The following is a 23,568-nucleotide window of genomic DNA, read 5'->3' as shown; positions in this document are numbered from 1 at the left end:
GCAGTTGTTAAATGCCATCAAGTCGCAGGTGACTCATAGCGACCCTATGAACTTTCATCATTTGTCCACGTTCATAGAGTTTCCAGAGGCAAGCTATTTCGGAAGTGGATGCCACTCCTGCTTCCAAGCTTGTTTTAATTGGGGAGCTCCACCAAATACTGTCCACCGTGGGTCAACATTATCACATTTGGCACATCAGGGCCACAGTGTTCAGCATCACAGCCACCACGAGTTACCTCTGTACAGCAAGTGGACAGAGCAGCGCCATACCATTCTAGGTAGAAGAATGTTTGACCAAAAGCAATTAAAAACAGGCCTGAGGGACGCAGATGAAAATCACCCACCTTTGGCTTGGTAGCCTCACCTTCTGACTGTTAGGCCAACTGAGCTTTCTCTGTGTTGTTGTTAAATGCCCAACTCAGCAGTACACAACAACAATTTTGCTCTTCCTGGGTCTCAGGGCTGCAGGGGTCTTGGAGAGGCTGAAGCCGCTGGCGGCCTCTCCTCCACCAGGAGAGGCGGGGCTAAGCCTGTCACAGCTATGAATAGTTAAAAGGCAATTACGATGCTAATTTGCAGCGCTAATGGCTAGAGCCCGCTGGGTGAGGGGAGCTGAAAAGCGCTGTCAATCAGGCTCTGCAGGGAAGGTCCCTTCTCTTTGACTCCTAGCTGACCATGGCTCTGAGGGTTCCCTTTAAAGAAGCGGGCTCTAGACCCAGAAAAGGCGTTGTGCCCCGGGAAGGGGGTATGGGAAGCCAGGAGTCAGGAGGGGACTCCAGACCCCAGCAAATGAAAACGTGCAGAACAAATTCTCACATTTCCCCTCACCTTTTCACTTCTTCCTTCAAACAATGACAAAATTAGTGACCAAGTGTGTTTACTGAAGGCAGGCTGTGTGCGGCTCAGCCATATGGCTCCGGGCAGTCTGTTCTGTGTCCTGTGCCTCAGTCTGCTCATCTGTAAATTGGGGATGAAATGATAGCACCTATATCATAGGGCAGTTATCAAGTTTAAACAAGACAGTGTCTGTGATGTGACTCACAGCCGCCCTGAAGTACAGGCTACAATCTTTACGGCAGTAGATGGACAGACAGGTCTTCGCTTCCAAGGAGTCACTGGTGAGTTTGAACATTCAACCTTAACCTTTGCGTCCCCTTGGCATACTGCTCGGTTGGAAGGAGCTGCTGGGAAGGTAGTGACTTGGGAAGGGAACTGGGAGGTCACAGCAGACAAGATGGACAAGGTTCTGGCCTCTTTGACAAAGAGACTTGAAACTTGCAATTAGAGAGAAGTGTGAGCTATGTTGGGGGGAGGCTGGAGGGTGTAAGCCTGGGAGGGCTTCATGGAAGAAGCGACATTTCAGTCAAGGTCATAAGTGAGTTTGAGTTTGTCAGGCTGGGTAAAGGGGTGAGGTGCTTCCAGGAGATCCCTTCATAGCTATTCCCTCAGCAGATCCATCCAGTATCCCCCGAGGAGCCCCGCACAGTCAGCTTCTTGCAGGAAGCTGTCTCTCTCTGAAAAGAGAGCTCAGGACTGGGCTGGAGGAGGGGTTGATGAGGTACTTGTATGCAACACAGTCACATGAATGAGGGAATTACCTACAATTACCCATGATTATGTCATTGTGACTGATGCTGGGCCTGGTGAAAGTATCTCTGAGGGGGAGAGGGAGCTGAGGATAGAACACAGAAATCAGGTGTTGTCAAAAGAGCCAGGAAAAGGGAAATTTCACCTCCTGTGAGGCAGCTCTCCTGAAGGCTCCACAAAGCGGGGAGACTCTGGGGGCTGGATGAGGGAGGCCTAAACCGAGGACCACCTGGAATGCTCCCCCCATAATTACTATCACTACTCTTAGCTGTGTGGTTCTCAAGTTTGAGCATGTGTCCCACCAACCTGAAGGAGTCGCTAAAACGGATTTTTAGCTCTACAGCCCAAGTTTCTGCTTCAGAGGATGGTGGTGGGATCATAGAATTTACACTTCCAACCATTTCATAGGTGGTGCAAATACTTTGAGAACTACTGCTCTCACCTCGGTCCAATTCTCCAGCTTTATGCCTCCACACATACCTTTACCCATATTGATTCCTTCACCAAAAGTGCTTTTGCCCATGCCAGTCCTGCTACCAAGCATTCTCTTCCTCATATTTACCTCCTTCTCTGCCTGGAAAACTCCTACTCGTCCTTTGAAACCCAATTCAGCTGCCACTTCTCCCAGGAAGCCTTTCTGACCTTTCTGATCCAACCCAAATCCACAACAGGAGTCTAGAACTGTCCCACAGGATGTAAATCTTTGTGGAAGCAAGCTGATGCGTCTCTCTCCCACAGAGCAGCTGCTGGGTTCAAACAGGTGACCTTTCCATGTACAACCAAGTGCGTAACCACTGTCCACTTGTGTTCTGCTCACCTATCTCTTGCTGTCGTGTGCCTTTGAGTCCTGTCCAACTCACAGCTGACACTTGCGCTGACCTTTCAGAGGCTGTAACAGCAAAGCAAAGGAGCGGGTTGCGCTTCTTTGTCCTGTGGAGAAGCTGGTGGATTCAAACCTCCTGCCTTTGGGTTGGTAGTACCACTAGGCCACCAGAGCTCCCTAACCACTGACTCATGTTTAATATTTTTTGGTCTTTGTGCTTCCAGGAAGGTGTGTTTAAACCCCTGTTTATTAGGGCTCTGCTTCTCAAACTTAAACGTGCCCATGAACCTCCAGAGATCTTGTTAAAGTGAATGTACTGACTCAGGAGGGCCGGAGTGAACCTGGGATTCGAACCAGCTCTCTGGTGAAGTCAGTGCCTCTGCAGTTTGGACAAGGAAATACTCTTTTCTGGGTGCCGTCAAATTGGCTCTGAGCCCACATACAGCAGAATGAACCTGGTCCTTTTCCATCTTTGCAAAGACAGAAGCTGCCAGCGTCTTGGGCGCAGTCTCTGAGTTACACTGTTCACTACGGTCACCTTCTCCTGGCCAAGTAATTCCCAGGACCTGGCTTGATTGAAAAGGCAAGTAAACAGATCCCACCTCACCAAGGGAGGAGTGGCGAAAACCTCAGGGCTGTCTCGAATGCGCCATATCTGGGGATTACTAGGGAATGAAGAAGCCATTTCTACCAGCAGGACTGACTGGGACCTGCACCCCAAGTCCACACCTTGTCACCCCGATCCTAGATTTGTTCAGGAACCCCTCACACAAGTCCAGACCTAGTTCTGACCCAGCTGCAAGCACAGGGTGACTTCCCACACCAGCCTGGTTGATATATGGGAGACGAGAGAAGTCTGGGCCTTAAATGTGGGCACGGGCCCTACCAAGAGATGTGGGTTAGGGCATCCTGCAAATAGGCCATACATGGGGAGCAGGTAGGGAGCATGGGGTGCCCAGGACCCATTTCCATCTCATTGCTGTGGAATTGGAGAAAATCCTGATTTTTTTCCTTTTCCCTGAGCACTGGAGACAGAGAGCAATCTGGGTTGCTATGCAACCAGCGCCTGTGCCCAGCTGATAACACCAGAGGAATTAACTGTCCTTGTCCTGCTCAGGCTCTGGTGTGTGTGTGTGTGTGTGTGTGTGTGTGTGTGTGTTTCCCTTCCCTCGGCCTCAGCCCCTGCTAGCTGGACTGGACTTGTGCTGTGGTTGGGAGCACCAAGCTGGGATCCTGGCCCCCTCTCCTCTGTCACAAAGAGCATCTGAGGGGGAGAGCCTCCCTGCCAGCCCAGGGCAGCACCTTGGAGAGCAGGCCTGGCAGTCTTCTTTGATCGGCTGATGAGCTGTGAATTAATGACAAACTGAAGTCCCCGGGAGGCTGTGGGGAAGACAAGATGGGCAGAATGAGGCCAGCTCCTGGGGCAGCGAAGAAGCCCAAGTATAGGCCTGGCCAGTGGCCCGGCCAGCCAGGCCCTGAGTCCAATGGGAACCCTGCCAAGTGGGGCTGAGACGTGCTGGTGGGTCAGGGAGGGGGAAGCTTGTGTGTGGGTGGCACAGCCTCTGCACCCCCAGGACGGACGACAAAGGACCTAAATCTCCAGATGATGTAGTGGGCTGGAGAAGACATCCAGTTAGAGGGTCAGGGGATGCTCTGGGGCGGGGGAGGGGGCAAGGAGAAGGATTTAGTGTGTCTCTCTCCCCTTCCTTAAGGACAAGCTGTGTATAACATGTGGATCAGCTCGAGTTCAAATGCTGCGTGGCCTGCTAGCTGTGTGGCCCTGGGCTAGTCCCCTCACTTTCCTGAACATCAGTCTTCACAGCCCCAAAATAAGAATAATAAGTGTCTGTTTCACAGAACATGGCCTAATGATGGGGGGTGATCACATATTCGTTTGAAGCAGAGTTTGACACATGTTTCTGTGTGTGTGAACTGGCTGGCTCTTTGCATTTGGTCCAACCTAGGATATTAAGCATGAAGCCAGGAGCCCAGCACATACACACCGAACAGAGGGGCAGCACTGTGGTGGTGGGGTGTTCAGGGAATGAGTGAATGAAGAAAACCAAGGCCTGGGGCTGAGTGCGGGATAAGATGTTACTGGCTGGTCACCTGGTGGCCATAGCAGGTCGAATCCACCCAAGGCCAAAGTCCTTGTCAGAGGCCCGGCTCGCAGCCCTGGTCTGTGGCTCTGGCTGGGGCCCACAGATGAACCCCCGCCCCTTATCTCTTTGTGTACCACTTGCATTCATTTCCCTCTCTTGTCCCCTTTACTAAGAACTCATCTTGTTTTCAGGTTGTCATGGTTACCATTTACCTGGACGCTTACTCTGTGCTGGGATCCCGGTGAAGCACTTTGTGGACATTAACTCATATTTACTCCTGACAACAACTTAACCTCGACTTTGTTTTTAACCCTTTGAGGAAGAGCTTTTTAAAAATGTACTCTACTGAGTTAGTATTTTTTGTATATCCAAATGTACTAATTTTTCAGTAGATAGTCCAAGTGTAAATTATGTAGTACCTAGTTCAAGTATATACCCCTAGGCCCCATGCCACAGTTTAGATAACATTTCCAGAAAGTTCTCTCATACTCCCTTGCAGCTATTCTCTCCCATAACCTAGCAAGGTCTCTGGGAAGCGCTGATCTGCTTACTGTTATTATCAGTTTGTTTTGCCTTGGCCTATTGGCTACGGGAGCACTCTGGTGGCCTAGTGGCAAGAAGCTGCGCTACAATCTCAAAGGAGCACAGTTCAAGACCACCAGCTTCTCCAAGGGAAAAAGATGGGCAATCCTCCCATGTGACTAACTGCCTTTGAAAACCCCACAGAGGGTCAACTATGAGTTGATTCCAACTCAACGGTATACAACAACAACGACTACAATGAGTAAGGAGTTGTCCTGTCGACACAAAGACAGGCAGTTCAAATCCACCAGGGGCTTGGCAAAAGACGGGCAGGCTCCTCCTGTGAGATTTACAACCTCCAAAAACACATGGGAAGGTGAGTTGAGTTGGGTCTGACTCAACAGGAGTGAGTTTATATCCTTTTATGTTGGTGTAAGCAGTTCACTTGTTGGGTTTTTAAAAAATTTTATTACTTTTGTGTGTCCCCCATCAAATTGGATGTGACTGGTACAGGAGGAAATTGTCCCTCCTTCTCCAGGAGAGCACTTGGTGGATTCAAACCGCATACCTCTGGGATTGCGGTGCAGCTTCTTGCCACTAGGGCCCCAGAACTTGCCGTAAACAGTTCACTTGTATTCTAGGCTTCACAGGTCTGCAGGTGGAGAGAAGTTCGATCTCAGCCTGGACAACACCCAGACCCTCACCCATGTTTCATTGAGATGATTCAGAAGAGGAGATCTGGGGTTTAAGAGCTGATTTCAGACTTTGGGCATGATGTGATGGAGTGACTGTTTTTTGCATATAGGACAGATGTAAATTGGAGGGGGAATTTAAAAAGGGAATGTTATGGATTCAGTTGTGTCACTCCTCAAAATGTATGTGTTGGAATTGTGTGACATATAGTCTAACACAAGGAACCCTACAGGACAGAGTAGAACCGGAAACCCTGTGTAGGGGTTCTCTGCCCTACAGTGTCACAGAGTCCAAACTGACTTGGCAGCACATGGCAACACCACTCTTTGGTGAAGCAGGCTGCCATGTACTTTTCCATCAGAGTGCTGCATTCAAACTGGTGACATTTCAGTGAGGCTACAATTCTCACCATTGGGCCAACTGGCAGCACCATGATGGACGGAGAAGAGATTGAGGTTGTTAACAGTTACAGCTTGCTCGGCACTTCAATCAACACTATTGGCACTAGCAGTCTGGAAATCAAAAGGTGAATTGCATTAGGGAAATCTGCTGTCAAGGACCTTTCCAGAGTACTGAGAATCAACGATGTCAGTCTAGAGACTAAGGTGCACCTGATCCAGGCCATGGTCTTTGTAACTACTTGCTATGCATCAGAGAGCTGAATGATGACCAAGGAGGATAGAAGAAGAGTTGATGCCTTTGAGCTGTGGTGCTGGGGAAGTCTTGACCATACCATGGACCATCATGAAAACAAATAGATCTGTCTTGGAGAGAGTGAAACCAAGCTTCTTGGAGGCTAGGATTTTGAAGCTCCATCTCACATACTTTGGGCACATGATTAGGAGGGACTGATCCTTGGAGAAGGACATCATGTTTGGAAGAGTAAAGGAATAGGGCAGGAGAGGAAGACCCCGGATGAGATGAATTGATACAGTAAACTAGGTCAATGCGAGTAGGTGTGTTGGAGTCAGTAAGACTGGCTCAGGACAGGTCAGACTGTTGTGCATAGGGTCACTATGAGTTGCAGGTGACTTGATGGTACATAACAACAACAATAACAGAAGCTGAAAGGGGTCAGGGTTTTCCCCTTAGAGCCAGCACCTTGAATTTGAACTTCTAGTTGTAAGAATGAAATTTCTCCTCCTCAAAGCAGCCCCCTTGTGTGTCTTCACAGCAGTACTAGGAAATGAAGACAGAGGACTTGATCCAACATGACCTGTGGGAACTCAGACTGCTTCCCAACTCAAGGCCATTTTTCTTTGGGTAAAAGAGGTCTACTTCCTCTAAGTTTAGAGTTTGGCAACATAACACTTTCTGAGCATGGAGTACAGGGGGACTGGAAGCCTGGGCCTCCCCTGCAGATGAAAATATGTAGCCAACCAGTGAGTTTCTGGTAAGAGGGGAGGCACAACTTGGAAAAGGATGAGAAGGTGCACAACTAAAAGCATGTAATCGGTGTCTGTCACTCAGTGTACACGTGGAAACTGTTGAAATGGTATATGCCCTGCTGTTCTCAACAACAACAAAAAAGTTTTGGTTTTGTTTTTTTTTTCTTCCCAGTTTCCAAAGGCTTTATTGGTAGAGCCCTCCCAATTCCAAGCTTGGAATGAAGAGCTGTGTACAGGAGCACATGGAGCAGTCTCAAACCAGGAGGACGCTCCTGTCATCCACCTCTTATTCATAGATCCAGTCATGGGCACAAGGCTTGTAGTCAACCAATTCCTCTGGCTTAAACCACAGACTGATTTCTTTCTCGGCACTTTTTACTAAATCATTGCCGTGGTTGATGTTCCTGCCAACTTGAATACAGAAGTCCCCACGAATAGTGCCTGGTTTAGAATCTGCTGGCTTGGTCTCTCCAAACATCACTCGCCCGGTCTTCACCACATTCAGCCCCTCCCAGACCATGGCCACAATTGGTCCCGAGTTCATGTACTTCACCAGCCCTGGAAAGAATGGGCGGTCTTTCAGGTCAATGTAGTGTTGCTTCAGATGCTCCTCGGAGGCCTGAAGTAGCTTCATGGCCAAAAGGCAGAATCCTTTCTGCTCAAAGCGCTTGATGATCTCGCCCACCAGTCCGTGCTGCACGCCGTCTGGCTTGATGGCAATGAAGGTGTGCTCACTGTTGGCCATGGTGCCGGACGCCAGAAGAGGAGCAGGCGTGGTGCGCGCTGTGAGCGGGAGAAGAACAACAAAAAAGTTTTAAACCACTACTGGAAATATACCCTAAAGAAACCATAACCGCCACTCAAGCAGATATATTCACATTCATGTTTATTGCGGCTTTGTTCACAATAACAAGGAGTTGGAAAACAACCTAAGTGCCCATCAACAAACAAATGGATAGAGAAGCTGTGGTATATTCACACAATGGAAAACTATGCTGCAATGAAAAACAAGGAACTCATGCAATTATTATTCAAAATGGGTGACCCTGAAGGACATTATGCTGAGTGAAGTATCTCAGTCACAAAAGGACAAATATTACATAGTGTCACTGTTGTAAAACGGGACTGACATCGGGGTTGATGGGAGACTGAGAAAGGGGACAAATAATGTATACTGCATGGAAATAGATGAGGGAGAGAACTATTTATAATGGATATATGATTAGGCATTATTGTCAGAACAGGATCCCAGAATGGAGGCTGCGTAGTGGAGTGAACTTGGGGGGAGGGATTGTGTAATAATGAAAGAATTTTTCTTTTACTTTTCAAAGAGTAAATTGGGTGGCAGGGATGGGCAGGGAGAAAAGTGCAACAATGAATGAATGGAAATACAAAGTCTCTGTAAACGTTCATTAAAATTAATTAAAAAAGAGAAAAAAAATAAAAAGTTTTAAAATATGCAGCCAACAATAAAGAATTCTGTATGAAACAGCCTTATAGTAAGGTGTTTCCACATGTGAAGTTCTTTCCTTGGGCTAGAGAGTCAATGGAGCTGGGTTGAAGAGTCAGAATGCCTTTTCTGCTCCTGAGATGTGGTTAAGTTTGAGTAGAGATGAAAATACCATGAAAATCGTCTAAGGACCTGGCAAAATAGTAAAGAAAGTCTTGGCAAAGCTGATCCTCATTCTACAGGGCTCACCAAGGGGTTCCCCCAGAAGGCCTGGACAAGTGAGGTGACCCCAAGTCTCTCAGTGTTATCAACCATGATCATGCTTGTCAAGGTAACCCTCCTGTCGCAATGTGGTGGACCTGGTGGCCTGTCAGGCTGAGTGAATCCCATTCGGAGTGCCAGGCACTGATATCCAGGCTGAAGCGCAGAAGGAAAAGGCATGGGAAGGAGGAAGAAGGTGATTTAAGGAGACAAGCCCTGAGATCTGCAGTGCCCGAGTGTGCCAACCTCGTACGTTTATTTCCTTCACCAGAAGGAAATGTTGTGTATCAAGCATGATTCAGGGTAGGGCCAGAGTGAAGATGAGGAGGTAAGACCAAGCCTGCTGTCCATGTGTCCAGGCCACCAGGAAAGGTGTAATGCTCACCTCTGTAAAATGGGTCCAAGCCCACTGCCTACTTTGTAGGGTTGAATGACAGAAGGCTTGAAAAGCTCTCACATAATGTAGAGCCTTTATTATTGTTGTTGTTGTAGAGCGTTGTGTGTCATCGATTCGGAACCCATAGCAAAGACATTGCAAACTAAACCCACCACTTGACTCATACAATTTCCAAGGTTGTACGTTTTAATGACAGGAGACTACCGATCTGCCTTCCTTGGGCCAGGAGGTAGATTTGAACCTCTGAGCTATTGGTGAGCAGCCTGACACTCCATGCACTAAGTTACCCAAGCTTGTGGGAGGTATTAGTGGTGTTCTTGTTTTGTTGGTTTTTATATTTTACCTCTTTGGAGGCAGACAGAGCCCAGGCAGGCAGCTAACATTGTGCTAAGTTCTGGGATGGGAGGAGCTGGTGAGGAGTAGGCCACACTCTCCCTTCTGTGCAGGGTAGGCGACAGCTCTGCTCGCTGGAAAAGTAGGGTCTTGATTAATCCTGATTTCTCCGCATTTCCCCACCCCCACCCCAATCAAGAGCTGGTCTACCAACAGCGTGTTCCCGCACACCCCCCCACGCTCTCCTACACTTTGTCCCCCACCCCCAGTCACACGCCTCTGATCTGTCAGGGCCCGATTGTTCCCCAGGCCTTCTCAGTCCAGAGCTTTTTGATGGATTTGGTAATTGGGGTAATTACGGTAATTTTACCTTAAAGACAGGCAGCTGCAGAGTCCCCACGGGGCGCCCCCTCCCGGGCCCCCTGCCAGCCACTGTTGAGAGACAATGACAGGGGCTCCCACTCCCCTCCCCCAAAATGCAAAGTGGCTGGATGTGTGTGTGTGTGTGTGTGTGTGTGTGTGTGTGTGTGTACACGTGTGTCTGTAAAGAGGGTCCCCTGCCCTGTCTGCAGTGTGGGGAAGGGCACGGGGACAGATGGATGGATGGATGGATGGATGGATGGATGGATGTGACAGGAATCATTCTCCCTTCCTGGACCATCCCAGTCTTGATGCCTGGGACTTGGAAGCATCCCAGCGACATTCACCTCGTCTCTGTTTGACCTGAAAAACCAAGACCAGGGACCTCCATGTCTGCGGATGAAGCCTTCACAGCTCCACCCATACCCTGGTTGGATGTGTCCTGTGACCTTTATGTGTGAGGGCCAGGCAGGGTGGATGGAGCCTTGGATGTGTCGGGGAGAGGCAGTGGTGCAGAGTCACTTGCCTGGTCCCAGGCAGCTCCGTCCCACCTTCGCCGAAGGTAGAGCTTGTGCTGCCTCCAGTGGCAACCTGAGGAATAGTCCCCCTCATTCTGCTGTTCAGCTACCAAAGAGCAAAGGGCAGGTGAGGACACAAGGGGGGGGGCAGGTGGAGGAGGGGGGAAAAAAGAGGTGGAGGGAGGTTCCTTCTGATTTCAAGGTGGCAGAGGCTTCTCAGAGATATAAAGCTAGACCAGGTGGTCCCGTGCAGGGACATTTAGGGGCTGCTTATTAAACAAGCAAGCTGCCTTCAAGTTGATTTCAATTCATGGCAACCCCGTCAGGACAGAACTGTGTTTCATTGCATTTTCAGTGGCGGAGAGTTTTAAAGGCCTGGCAGAAGTTGATCACCACGCCGCCTTCCATGGGGACTGTGGGTGGATTTGAACCTCTGTGATCTTGTTAACCACTCAAGGACTAATCACTCAGGGACCCTCCAGTCTACTAACACATTATTCGTTTCTCCCCTTTCTCATCTCCCACACCCACACTTTTATTGGTCTCTTCTGTATCTCCTCCAAATAAAATGCCTTCCCTCTAATTCTGGGCTCAAGGTCTGCTTTGGGGGCTTTCTATCTAGGACCCTCCCTTGGCCACACAAGACAAAGGCCCACTTCCCCACCCCACGTCCTCTCTCTTTCTGTGCTCTCTAGGTTTTATTTTCCCAGCCGACTTGCACCACCATCTGAAATCACATTATCTCTGAGTAAGTCAGGCTTTCTCTTCACAGTCTACAGGTTCCCTGAGGAACTCACTGACATGTTCTCTGTGTTGCTCACAGCTCTGATGCAGTCTGGCCCAGGGTCTGACATATATCGTTGTTGTTAATTAGGGGATCCCATCGACTAGGAGAAATAGATCACCAGCCCTCTGTCTGGGGGTGGGTTCAAACCGCCACCGTTATGGCTATTGGCTGAATGTTTAACTGCTTGTGCCACCCTGGGCCCTTCATCTAACACATTGTTGTTTGTGCCCTTGAGTTGATTCTGCCTCTTGGTGTATGACAGAGGACAACTGCCCCCCAGTGTCTCAATGCTATACATATTTAGGGGAATGGATCACCAGGGCTTTTCTCCTGGGAGGAACCACTGGTGGAGCCCATCTTACAGCTAGCAGTCAACACTTAACCACTGCACCACCAGGACTCCTGTTGTTAGGTGCCCTCAAGTTGAGTATGACTTAAGTATCTTGTTGAGGGTCTTCCTCTCTTTCGCTGACCCTCCACCTTTCCAAGCGTGAGGTTCCTCGCCAAGGAATAGCCTCTCCCAGCAACATGTCCAAAGTATGAGAGAAGAAGCTTTGCCATCCTTGCCTCCAGGGAGCACTCGGCTGCACTCGCTCCAAGACATAACTGTGGTTGTTATTGATGTCAGGTACCATTGAGTCTGCTGTGACTCACAGAAATCCGAAGCACAGGAGATTGAAACCTCCCCTACCCTGTGTCATCCTCACAACCCATCCTCCAGCCCACTGTTGCAGTCACTGTCTCAGTCTATATTGTGGAGGGTCTCCTTCTCCGTCTCTGAACTTCTGATCATACCTTTCCAAGTATGATCTCCTTTTGCAGGGACTAGGTCCCTTCTGACAACAAGCCCAAGGTATGTAAGACAAAGCCTTACCATGCTTGCCTCTACGGAGCACTCTGGGTGTACCATTTCCAACTCACATGAGTTTGTTCTTTTAACAGGTAATTGTATACTCAATGCTCTTTGCCAATAGGAACTTAATGTAATTGTTGAGTCACCTGGGCTGCCTGCATTTCATCCTAGCCATCCTTTTGTGATTTACAAAGAGCAAACTAAATTTCCAGGAGCACAGAGAGGTTGGGCAAGTTGCCTGTAATGCACAGAGAAGCTTAGGGCCTGTCCGCAGCCCAGTGTGCGTGATATTAAAAGCTGCTTCTTCCACAGAATTACACACCTGAATGCCAGGTGAGAGCCCTCTGCTGGGCTTTATCCAAAGGAATACTCCTATCTCAGGCTATCTTTACAAACCCTAAATGCCCTTCCTTTCAAATCTGGCAGCTGCCAGGGGCTCCTTACCAAAACATAGCCTCGGGCCTAGTTATCCTCAGACTGCACAGAGCCTGGAGAGGCCGCGCACTGTGCGCTATGCTAAGCCAGTGGTGGGGCTGGTGCAGGCTCATCAATCACTCTGCTGGATGCCACAGGGAGGGAAAAGATGCATCCAGAGATAGCATCGAAGATGAATGGGCAAACTGACACGTGATTAAAGTGGGAGCCTCCAAGGATGCCAGCCGCCTGTTCTCACAGTAAAGTTAGGACAACCAGGCCTGGGCCCCAGCCCAGAGACACCTGCCCATTCTCCCACCCAAGTTAGAAAAGTTTCCCTCCAACTGTCATCTCGTCCTGTTCATGAATGAGACGAGCCAGGGGATGTGCCCAGAGCTGTGGAGGAGAGCATAGTATCAGCCACCATTTCAGACTTTCTGTTCAATTAATAATAATAATAATAATAATAATAATAATAATAATAATAATGAGAGCTGTGCCTGAGCACCTGCTATCTAACACTTCCAGTGCCTTTTCTCATTTTCACATATTAAGCCAGAGAGGTCAGAGTTAAATCAGACAGCAAGAACAACCTTTAGAGAGAATATAAACAAAGAGGTAGCCAGTTGCCAGTGAGACCAGCTGACTCGTGGTGGTGTTGTGTGCCGTCAAGTCACAGCCGACTCATAGCTGACCCTTTCAGCATGGGAGGAGACTGCCCAGCCTTCACCAATTGAGCAGCTTGTGGATTTGAACCATGTACCTTTGGGATTCAATGTAGCTTTTTATCTTTAGGCCACTAGAGCTCCCGGACTCCCAGCAGCCCTGCTCTCTTCACCTGAGCTGAACTCATAGAACAGTGAAGAAGTGCCGCACAGGATCCCTGAGGCTGTTTCTGTGCAAAACATCGTCCTCCCATAGAGCAGCTGGTGGGCTTAAACCAGCAAACTTTTGCTTATCTGAGCACATAACCATTGTATGACTTGAGGAAGAAGGGCATTCATTTATTCATTTATTCATTAATCCACCCAGCAGAGTTTTCCATGTACCATAATATCCACATTGTTGTTGTTGAGTACCATTGAGTCAGAACTGACCCACAGCTGACCCTCTGGCCGGTTTTCAGAGGCAGCTAATCATAGGGGCAGAGATTGTCCATCCTTCTCCCACGGAGCAGCTGGTGGATTTGAACTGCATGCCTTCAGGATTGCAGCACAGCTTCTTGCCACCATAAGGTGAGCAAAACCCTATCAAAACCCCATCGGGCTGCCTCTTCATCAAGTAGTCAGATGGCGTGACACTAATACAATAAGATCATTTCAAGTAACAATAAACTCTAAGAAGTTAAGAGGATCAGGGCCGTGGGAAGCAAGCACAAATGAAGAGGTCGGAGAAAAGCCATCTGAGGTGAGGTCAGAACCGTGAGAACAAGGCCGGAGGTGGGAGAAGTTGGAGAAAGGGGGCTGCAGGCAGAGAGAACAATAAGTACAAACACCCCAAAGCAGGGGTGAACCTCATATGCTCAAGGAGTCAGGAGGCAGGAGGGGCTGGAGCTACAAAGTGGGGGAGTGTGGAGGAGGTGATATCAGAAACATTCATTAGGTCTCAGAGGCCAGGGTACGGAGCTGGGATGTTGTTTTAAGGGAGATGGGATCCTTCTGGAGACTCCCCAGCAGGAAAGTTCACACTAAAATGGAATTTGACATTGAATTGAAATGTTCAGTAGGTGAGGCCTGATCATTGGCTGAAGGCTGTGGAGAAGCTTCAGAAGCTTACTCATCCCTACAGTTCCATGTGAACTGCTGGAAGGACTCACCACTGGCAGCCAGACTGGGAAGAAAACAAAGGTGAAAGGGCAAGTAGCGATATTAGACTTGTTTTAACCTTGAAAGTCCAAATGGAATTTAAATATGTGAAAAAATGACCAGCGTACAAAGCAAAATGTAAAACATAAAAGGTGTGAGGAATTTTCTTCTTCCCACTGTTCACAGTGACAATATTTGCTTCTCTCCCCAAGGCCCCAAGAGGGGAAGGGCCTCGCCCAAGGTTCCCAAGCTTTCCTGGTTCCTCTCTGTTGATGTGAACAAGGTAGCCACGTTCAAAGCAGTGTTTTTCCTGAGGAAGCCATCTTCCCTGGAGTGAGATGCTGCCTTCTCAAGTTGTCTGTGGGACTGGAAATAGTGGACAGAAGTCCATGGGGATGCAAAGGCATGCCACTTGGTGGAGGGGAGGACCGTGGGGCTTTGTGTGCCTGGGAGTGAAGGGAGGAGCCGGCCCTGTCTCCCATCTTGAGGGGTCTGAGAGGGAGTCTAGCAAGGAGACCCTGGAAGTCTCAGTCCTTCTCAAACAGCTTTGCTCTCATGCTGGGCGGGCTACTGAGGGCTTCCTGGCCAACTCCTTTCTGTTCCAACCTGGAACTCACACGGAATTGACCTCTCCATGACTCCAGCCTCCCAGGGTGGTTCCAGGCACTTCCAGAGGCCCAGGAAACCTTGTTGAGGCCCCAGACGTCCAAGGTCATCTGTTCTCTGCCTTTGGTTTGGGGAAGGGAGATTCAGCACTCAGGACAGCTCCCTAGAATCCCAGCCTTAGGTGGGACTCTGTCTAATGACCCACTCGCCGAGGGGGTTGGCACGGTACAGATCTAAGAGGTAGGCATCCGGGTCCAGGCGATGCTCATCTGTGGGAAGAAGGGGCAAAGGAGATTGAAGGTGGAAGACGCCGAAAGAGGCCCTCATCTAGCCTGTGCACCTGTTACCCCAGCTGTGTAAGCTTCTACTGGCCCACAGCTATCCTATTCTCTGCAGAATTGACCTCCCCTGAAAGAAAAAATATGTTTTGTCTGGGATGCCATGGCCCTCCCCAGAGCTGGAGTCTGGACTGACTGGTGCAGAGGTGGGAACCCTCAGGCCTCACAGGGAACAGCTCGGATGCAGTTCTTGTTGGCAACGCCACCTGGTGGTTCAGGCCAGAGCTAGACTTCTCTTGGCACCACATTCAGGCTCCCCTCCTCCTCCCATCCTTCCTCCTTCCTTCCCTATGGCCTTTTGTGATGAGCACCCCTACTATGCACCGTGCACCCCCACAGCCCTGTCTAGCCTCTGCTTCTTGGCTATTGGTTTCTGACCAGCAACACCAGCATCACTTGAGAATCTGTTAGCAGTACAGACTCCTGGGTCCTAGAAGCCTGGGGGGCGTGACCCCGCAATCTGGAGTTTACCAAGCTGAGTGACGCTGATGCCAGGCCAAGTGGGGACCAGCGCTCTGGGGAGCTCAACTCAAAATAGCTGCCTGTCCTTGGTTCCCACAGTGCCAGGGGCTTCTCAGAGCCAGCTATGTGTGTGCTAAATTCTTAGGAATTCCTGGCCAGGAAGAAGGTCTACCTCAAGTTAATTGGTAACACTGTAATCCTTCACCCCCCACACACTCTCACTCACTCACTCCCCTCCTATATATAATTGTTGTGTGCCGTCGAGTCGGAACCGACCCATAGCTGACCCTCCAAGCGAGTTTTCAGAGGAAAATGGTAAATTGCACAGGAAAATGCCCGTTCTTCTCCCATGGAGCAGCTGGTGGATTTGAATCGCCTTTGGGTTGCAGCTTCTTACCACTAGGACACCAGAGCTTCTCTCTCTCTCTCTCCCTCTTTCTCTCTCTCTCTCTCTCTCACACACACACACCCTCTCTTTAAGCCTGAGGCCACCTCCAGAAAAAACTCCAAACTCTGGGAGGGACTCCGGAGGCCTGGCACAGGCTGACCTGTAACCTCCATTGGAAACAGAGGCCTTGGGGAAGGTTCATCTGAAATGAGCTTCCCCCCTCCCTAGAGGGACCCAGTGCACCCACGAGGTGGAGAGCTCCCAGGGACCTGTTGTTGTTATTACATGGAGTCAATCCAATATGACTCCAAGGGATCTTATGAGCACCTGATCTGAGCCCGTCCCCACCTGGGCCCTCCTCGTCCCCTCTTACATGCTCGAACCCCGTGCCGGACCCACCCAATTCCCACAGAATGCTTACTGATATTCCCTCCAACTTCGTAGAGGAGGATGTCAGCTGACTCCTTGGGCCTGTAGCTGCAAGAGAAGAAAAGTGATGGCTTCTTGCCACATTTGAAGGCAGCAGGACCAAGAACTGCTCACAGACCTCAGGCGTGGAGGGATGAGCCTCCCTGGGCTTTGGTCCCTTTGGTCCCAGGCAGGAGAAGAGATACAAGGATGTGCCTGAGAGAGCCAAGTGCCCAGGAACAGGGAAGGGACAGCTGGAGGGTATGTGTCAGTGGCCACAAGGCCCCTCCTGTTGGGCACTGGGACTGGAGATTGTGAAGGTGGACATATGGAAGAATAGGAATTTGCACTGAGAGGCAGATACTGAGTCTGGATAGTTTACGGCTTTGTGACTATGGAGGTTTTCACTGGCCAGGTTTGCAACTGGTTTACCAGGTCTTTCTTCCTAGTCTTATTTCTGGAGGCTCCATTGAAACCCACCCACCAGGGGCTACACTGCTGGCATCTGACATAGTGGTGCACAGCTTCCAGCATTCACAGAAACATGTACGGCACCACAGTCAGGCAAAATGGCAGACGAGTAGGGGAAATGCTCAATAGTGAAGATCAAAGACTACAGCCTTCAATATCAATCGCACTTCAACACAAAGAAAAGAAAGGTTCTCAGAACTGGGTCAATAAATGACATCATGATTAATGGAGAAAAGATTCCCAATTCTCCTGGATTTCATTTTACTTGAATCTATCATCAATGCCCATGGAAGTAACAGTCACAAAGAAATCAAACTACGTGTTTCCTTGGACAAGTCTGCTGCAAAGGATCTTTTTCAAGTGCTAAAGAGCAGGGATGTCACCTTGAGAACTAAGGTGCGCCTGACTCAAGCCATAATCTTTTAAACTGACTCATGAACATATGACACCTGGTGAATAAGGAAAGCGGAAGAATTGTTGCTCTTGGATTATGGTATTGGTTATGGATACCAAATGTATCACGGCCTGCCAGATGAGGGAACACATCTGTCTTACAAGAAATGCAGTCAGAATGCTCCTTAAATGGGAGGACGGCAAGACTTTGGACACATTATTAGGAGGGACCTGGCCCTGGAGAAAAACATTATACAGGACAAGGTAGAGAGTCCGTGGGAAGGGGCCAGACCCTTGATGGCATGGATTGACACAAAGCTTTGACAATGGGCTCAGACATGGCAATGACCGTGAGGGTGGTGCAGGACCAGGTAGCGGTTTGTTCTAGTGTACACAGGGTCACCAGGAGTCAGAACCAACTTAATGCCATCTAACCACAACCGTCTGGCTCTCTCTCTATAGTGTAAGATACTTGCTCATCTTCTGAGTCCAGTTCCAGGATCTGCCCCAGTTCTCTGCGTGGCTCCGAGCAAGCTTTTCCCTGGCATTTTCGCTGGCATTGTTGTTGTTGTGGCTTCTCCAGCAGGTTTTCAGAGGCAGTGAATTGCGTGGGAGGAGATTGCCTGTCCTTCTCCCACAGAGAAGCTGGTGGATTTGAACCGGGTGCTTTTGGGATTGCAGCACAGCTTCTTACTAGTAGACCACCAGTGCCCTCTATGGCATAAAGTAGATGCTCACTAAATAAGTGCTGAGTGAGTGAATAGTGTCTACTATCATGTTTATCAAAGAGCAGAGACAAGGGCAGGTTTCAAGTCGATTGTTCATAGGGTCACTGGGAGTTTTACTTGACAACACCTATAACAACAACAACAACAATTGGTGGCCTAGTGGTAAGGAGTTGCACTCACACGGTCAAATCCACTAGCTGTTCTGTGAGAGAAGGATGGGCAATCTTCTTCGGTGTGATTATCGCCTCTGAAAACCAGCTGGCGGGTCACCTATGAGTCAGTTCTGAATCGACAACACACAACAATCATGATTATTCAGATCCCAGAAGCTCCCCAAGAATGTTGGAACACCCATTTCTAGCCATCCCAGAAAGAGACTCATGATGGCCTTCAGGTCAAAGGTTCTCTCTCCTCTTGGCCGCCCGTCCCTGCAGTCTTGTGGAGGGGGCTTACCACAGAAGGGGGTTGTGGGTCTCCGTCCTGGCCTCTCCGCTCTGCGGCCCATGGCGACCATGTTCTGAGAACTGCCTCAGCACATGGGCCACCGTAGTGCTGGGGGTCAGGAGGACTTCCACGGGGCCCTTGGCTGGCCGGGCCACCTGGATCTTCACCACCTTGGGAGTCTGCTGAGAGAAAGATCCAGATACGCAGGCATACATGTGCATGCCTGGAATGCAAATGTGTGGATGCAGACACACACATATATGCTTACACCCTCCAGATCATAAGAGGCACATGGATACAAGCATGGCAAACTCTTGTGCACAGATCAGATCACATCTACAAACGTACAGATGCCCCGGCATGTGCACACAAGAATAGAGGCATAATGCACACCCATGCTTATCATGGCTTTGTTCACAATAGCAAAGAGTTGGAAACAACCTAAGTGCCCATCAACAAACGAATGCATAGAGAAGCTCTGGTATATTCACACAATGGAATACTACGCTGCACTGAAAAACAAGCAACTCATGAAATATTATTCAAAATGGGTGACTATGGAGGACATTACGCTGAGTGAAATATACCAGTCACAAAAGAACAAATGCTGCTTAGTGCCACTGTTACAAGATGGGACTGACATTGGGGTTGGGGGGAGACTGAGAAAGATGGGATAAATTATGTATACTGCATTGAAACAGATGAGTGTGAGAGAGAACTGTTTAAAAGGGATATGTGATTAGGTATTATTGTCATGACAGGAGTCCAGAATGAAGGCTGCATAGTGGAGTGGACTTGGAGGCAGGGATTGTATAACGATGAAAGAATTTTTCTTTTACTTTTCAAAAAGAAGAGCCAACTGGTGGTGGGCAGGGAGAAAAGTGCAACAATGAATGAATGGAAATCCAAAGTCTCTGTAAACTTTCATTAAAATTAATTTAATTTTTAAAAAAATTTTATTATTTTTTTGTGTGTGTACCGTCAAATCAGATCTGACTGGTACAGGAGGAGATTGTCCCTCCTTCCCTGGCAGAGCATCTGGTGGATTCGAACCATTTGCCTCTGGGATTATAGTTGCAATTCCTTGCCACGAGGCCACCAGAGCTCCCCTTAAAATTAATAAAAAATAAATATAAAACAAAAAAGAACACAGGCATAGAAACAAATACGTGTACACGCGTTCATATTCACGCTTATAGTGGACGTGTGTTCAATGCACCTGCAAACACGTAACTTATTAAGTGCTCATCGACCCTACCCATTGGACACAGTGCAAGCACACCATTGGCCAGTTTCTACATTCGGGCTTTAACAGGCTCCCTGATGATGTCTGTGTAGCAGTATTTGGCTGCAAACACAAAGCTTGGCCGTAGGAGGGAACCCTCCAGCCACTCTGTAGAGGAGAGAGGAGGCTGTGTCCTTCTCACATTAACATTTACAGCCTCACACACCCAATGGAGTTACTGCGAGTTGGAATCAACCAGAAGGTAAACTCGAAGTGGGTTTATTTTTTTTTGCTGTTGTTGGACTTTGAGTCACAGGCTGGTATATATGATGAGTGCTCCCAGGTTTGTGTCCAGCTAGAGGCCCGGCAGTCTGATTCCAAAGGGAGCTCTGGTGGCCTAGTGGCAAGAAGTTGCACTGCAATCCCAGAGACACCCGGTTTGAATCCACCAGATGCTCTGCTGGAGAAGGAGGGGCAATCTCTTCCTGTACCAGTCAGATCTGATTTGATGGTACACACACAAAATAATAAAGTAAGATAATTTTTTAAAAGTATAACCCACCCAAAAGATCAGTCCTTTTCAAACCCAATGGAGCACCACTGTATCCAGACACCCATGGGGTCACACAAGGCAGAATGATGTCTAGGTGGTTGGTTTGCAGTTTAATAAGGAGCTTTGTTCAAGACTCCATTCAGCAGCACTGAGTATTCTTGGAAGGTCTTTCAGTCCCACAGTGCTACCCCTACTCTGTCTCTGAGGGGGGCCAGGCACACACTGGGGTCCCTAACAGAAGGACAGGGGCCATGAAGACAGAAGGAAGGGCCCTGGCTCTCGCTCCAGTCCCAATGCGGTGGGACGCGCGCGCCCCCTGCTGTCCCGCAGCGGCAGCGCCTGTCTAGCCGAGAGGAGCTCCCCAGCCCTTTCTCCTTCTGCGCCCAGGGGACACTCACCGGCCCCGACCCCTCCTCCGCCTTGTCGCGGTCCACGTGCATCCTCCGCAGCCAGGTCTTGAGGCCCCTGTCGCAGAGCTGGGAGCGCCGGCTGCTGCTGTCATTCAGTTTGCGCACCTGGACGACCAAGAAGGAAGCGACCTGGACAAACAAAACCAAACCTTAAGAAAGGGGAGTGTGGGCTGGCCACTGGGGGTGGGGGACAGGGTCCCTCTTCCCTGGCCTGGTATCTCTTTCAGGGCTGGGCCATTCATATTTGTGTAACATGAGACTGGAGCATTCTGTCTGCTGGGGGAGGAGAGAGGGCTTTTGGCCCCTGAAGAGGGCCATTGGGTTGAGGGTCCTGAGGCTTAGTGGGCAGAGGTCTCCCACAGAAGGCTGGAGGCCCCCCAGCAAGGAGTTCCCCAAAGCCACACTTCTCAGTTCTGAGAACCCCCAGCCAGTCCTTCCCAGGAGAATCCACCAGGCCTGCCCAGATCCCACCCCTCTCAGAACCAGCAGACAGAGCCGGGGTCCGTGGACCCTGGAAACCAAAGCAGAGAGAGCTGTATTGGCTGCTCAGCTCCTGGCTTTACTGGCTGTGAAATGCCTGAATAACACGAAATGTGTGGAAGGCCTTGGGAGAGAGGCGAGGGGAAATTTAACACAGATGGTTTACATTTGGCCTTTAATCTAAAGGTTGGTAGTTCAAACCCTGTTATTGTGTACTGTGGAGTCAGAACTGACCCAGAACTGACCATCCAGCTGGCTTTCAGAGGCAATAAATCCCACAGGGGGAGATTGTCCATCTTTCTCCTTGAGAGCAGATGGTGGATTCGAACTGCATTATCTTCAGGTTGGCAGTGCAACTCTGTGGCACTAAGCCACCAGAGTTTCCTGTCAAACCCACCTAGCAGTGAGGAAGAAAGGCCTGGAAATCTGTTTTCATACAGAGTGCTGTCGGGAAAGCCCTGTAAAGTGGTTCTACTTTGTAACGTGGGGTTGTCAGGAGCTGGAAGGACGTGACAGCAGTGACCTTGGGTCTTTGGCTTTGCTGTCTGTCTGGAACTTTATCAATGAGAAAGCATTTAGGATTGTCTTGAATTTTCCAAAACAGTCTCTATAATAAAAAAACAACAACATTCCGACCCACTGGGTTTACCAGCTACTTGGCACCACAGAGATGCAAGGCTTGCTGGTGGCACAGACTCTCTTACCACAAAGCAGCTGGCAGTTCCTACAATCCTCATCACAGCTTACGTCTCTGCAATGCTGGGTTCTGAGGGTCTCAAACGCTCCCCCTGAGAAGACCACCTGCACCTTTCAGTAGGCCTGGCTGAAAGAGGGTCTCTCCCTGCTCTCGCCCTTCACCCCTGCTGTGGCTTGTTACTTGAAAACAAGGATTGGGGTGAGGGGTTGGGGGTGTCTCCTGGCTCCTGCTGCTGTCTCCCTGGCAATCTCTGTGTTCCTGAGCCTCAGGGGTGAGCTGTCTCAGCACACCAGTAAATCTCTGATGTTCAGGAATTCCTTCCAGGCGCGTAGGAACCATCATTACCTGGGACATGAGTGGGCTAAGGAGTGACTGAGAGGTGTGGAGGTGGAAACAGCGAGTGTAGACACATCTCAGACTTAAGGCAGGGAAAGAAAGGAGATAGTGGCCCAGATGTGGGGTCCAAGAGGGTCCAGGAACAGACACAACAAGTAGGAGGTCAGAAGAACAGTGCGTGCTGCTCCTGGACATAAGGATGGCAGGACAGCCGCTCCTGGACACGAGGGTGGCAGGACAGACACTCCTGGAGGAGGGTGGGCCAGCCCATGTCACCCACATGGTACTCCCTGCCTTTCGCAGCACCAGCTGTACCCACCGTCCACAGCAGGTCCTGATAATGCACCATCATCTGCACCACCTCAGCGGCCCCCTCAGCCAGCTGCTTCTCCTTGCCCTTGGCGAGTTTGGGGGGCCGCCCCTGGTGCAGGAAGAGATTGGGGGCCATCACCGTGGACACGTTCCACAGCGTCATCTTGTTGCTCTGTTCCCGGGCCACCACCTCCCTGAGGAACTCCAGGAGTGCCTGGGAGAGAGAGAGAGCACAGAACAGCCCTGGAGTCACAGCCTGTCTCCACTGCTCCCCGACCTGTCCTGGGACACGCTGGTGTGCAATTTGGGGTGCACAGGAGGAACTGGAGCCGGGAAGGCAGGGATTGGAGTTTTCATCCTGGTTTTGACGCTGGCCCATCCTAACCTCTCTGTATCTTAAGTCTCTTCTTCTGTAAAATGTGCCCGGGACCTTTGCCCTGGTTGCTCCAATAAAGATTAAAGCCTCCATGATGCATTAGGGTTCACTCTCAGCTCCAGACAGAAAAGCCATGGTCTGTAAAATGGGCCTTTTCCTGGGGAGTCTTAAGGCTGTCAGCTCCCACTTTCTACTGCCTGGATGTGGCCATAAAGAAAAGAAGTGGGGCGTAAGGAGGATGGGAAGAAAAGGGGAAGAGGACCCTAATAACTACCAGGTATGAAAGAACCCCTGTCTCCTCGCGCTGACACTAGAACCCTGCCTGCATTTATCATATGTAATCGTAATGATAGCCTCCTAAGGTAGGTTCTGTTATTGCACCCATTTTACAGAGACGGAAACAGAGGCTTAGAGAATATGCCCAAGGCCATGTGGCCACTAAGGAGAGGTGAGAAGGAGAGGTGAAGAATGCGTGGAAGGAAAGGGACAAAAATGGTGACAGATGACGAAAGGATGGGCAGAGAGAAGGAAGAGTGAACAGATGGATGGAAGGAAACACGGATGGATGGAAGTGCGCTATTGGGACCTGCTAAGTCCCACAAGTATACAAGGATTTTTCAAGTGTTCTCAACTCAAACTCATTGCCGT

At 49.7% G+C, this 23,568-nt stretch overlaps 1 protein-coding gene and 1 pseudogene across 1 annotated transcript in view; both read right to left on the bottom strand.

The window, feature by feature from the left end:
• Window positions 1–7,401: 7,401 nt before the first annotated feature.
• On the bottom strand, window positions 7,402–7,860 carry LOC102860968 (annotated as a pseudogene).
• A 7,216-nt stretch (window positions 7,861–15,076) lies between these two features.
• Window positions 15,077–23,568, bottom strand: part of ARHGAP40 (Rho GTPase activating protein 40) — a 45,552-nt gene continuing 37,060 nt past the window's right edge. The window contains exons 11-15 of the mRNA XM_006881524.1: window positions 22,552–22,758; window positions 20,708–20,848; window positions 18,541–18,710; window positions 16,509–16,564; window positions 15,077–15,168 (exon numbers count right to left, since the gene is read on the bottom strand). Coding sequence (XP_006881586.1) covers window positions 15,077–15,168; window positions 16,509–16,564; window positions 18,541–18,710; window positions 20,708–20,848; window positions 22,552–22,758 — 666 coding nt within the window. The remainder of the gene's footprint in view (window positions 15,169–16,508; window positions 16,565–18,540; window positions 18,711–20,707; window positions 20,849–22,551; window positions 22,759–23,568) is intronic.

Source organism: Elephantulus edwardii, unplaced genomic scaffold, assembly GCF_000299155.1.
Source record: "Elephantulus edwardii isolate Elephantulus edwardi_28Jun2011 unplaced genomic scaffold, EleEdw1.0 scaffold00015, whole genome shotgun sequence".
Classification (NCBI taxonomy): Eukaryota; Metazoa; Chordata; class Mammalia; order Macroscelidea; family Macroscelididae; genus Elephantulus; species Elephantulus edwardii.
This window is presented reverse-complemented; position numbering and strand designations above follow the sequence as displayed.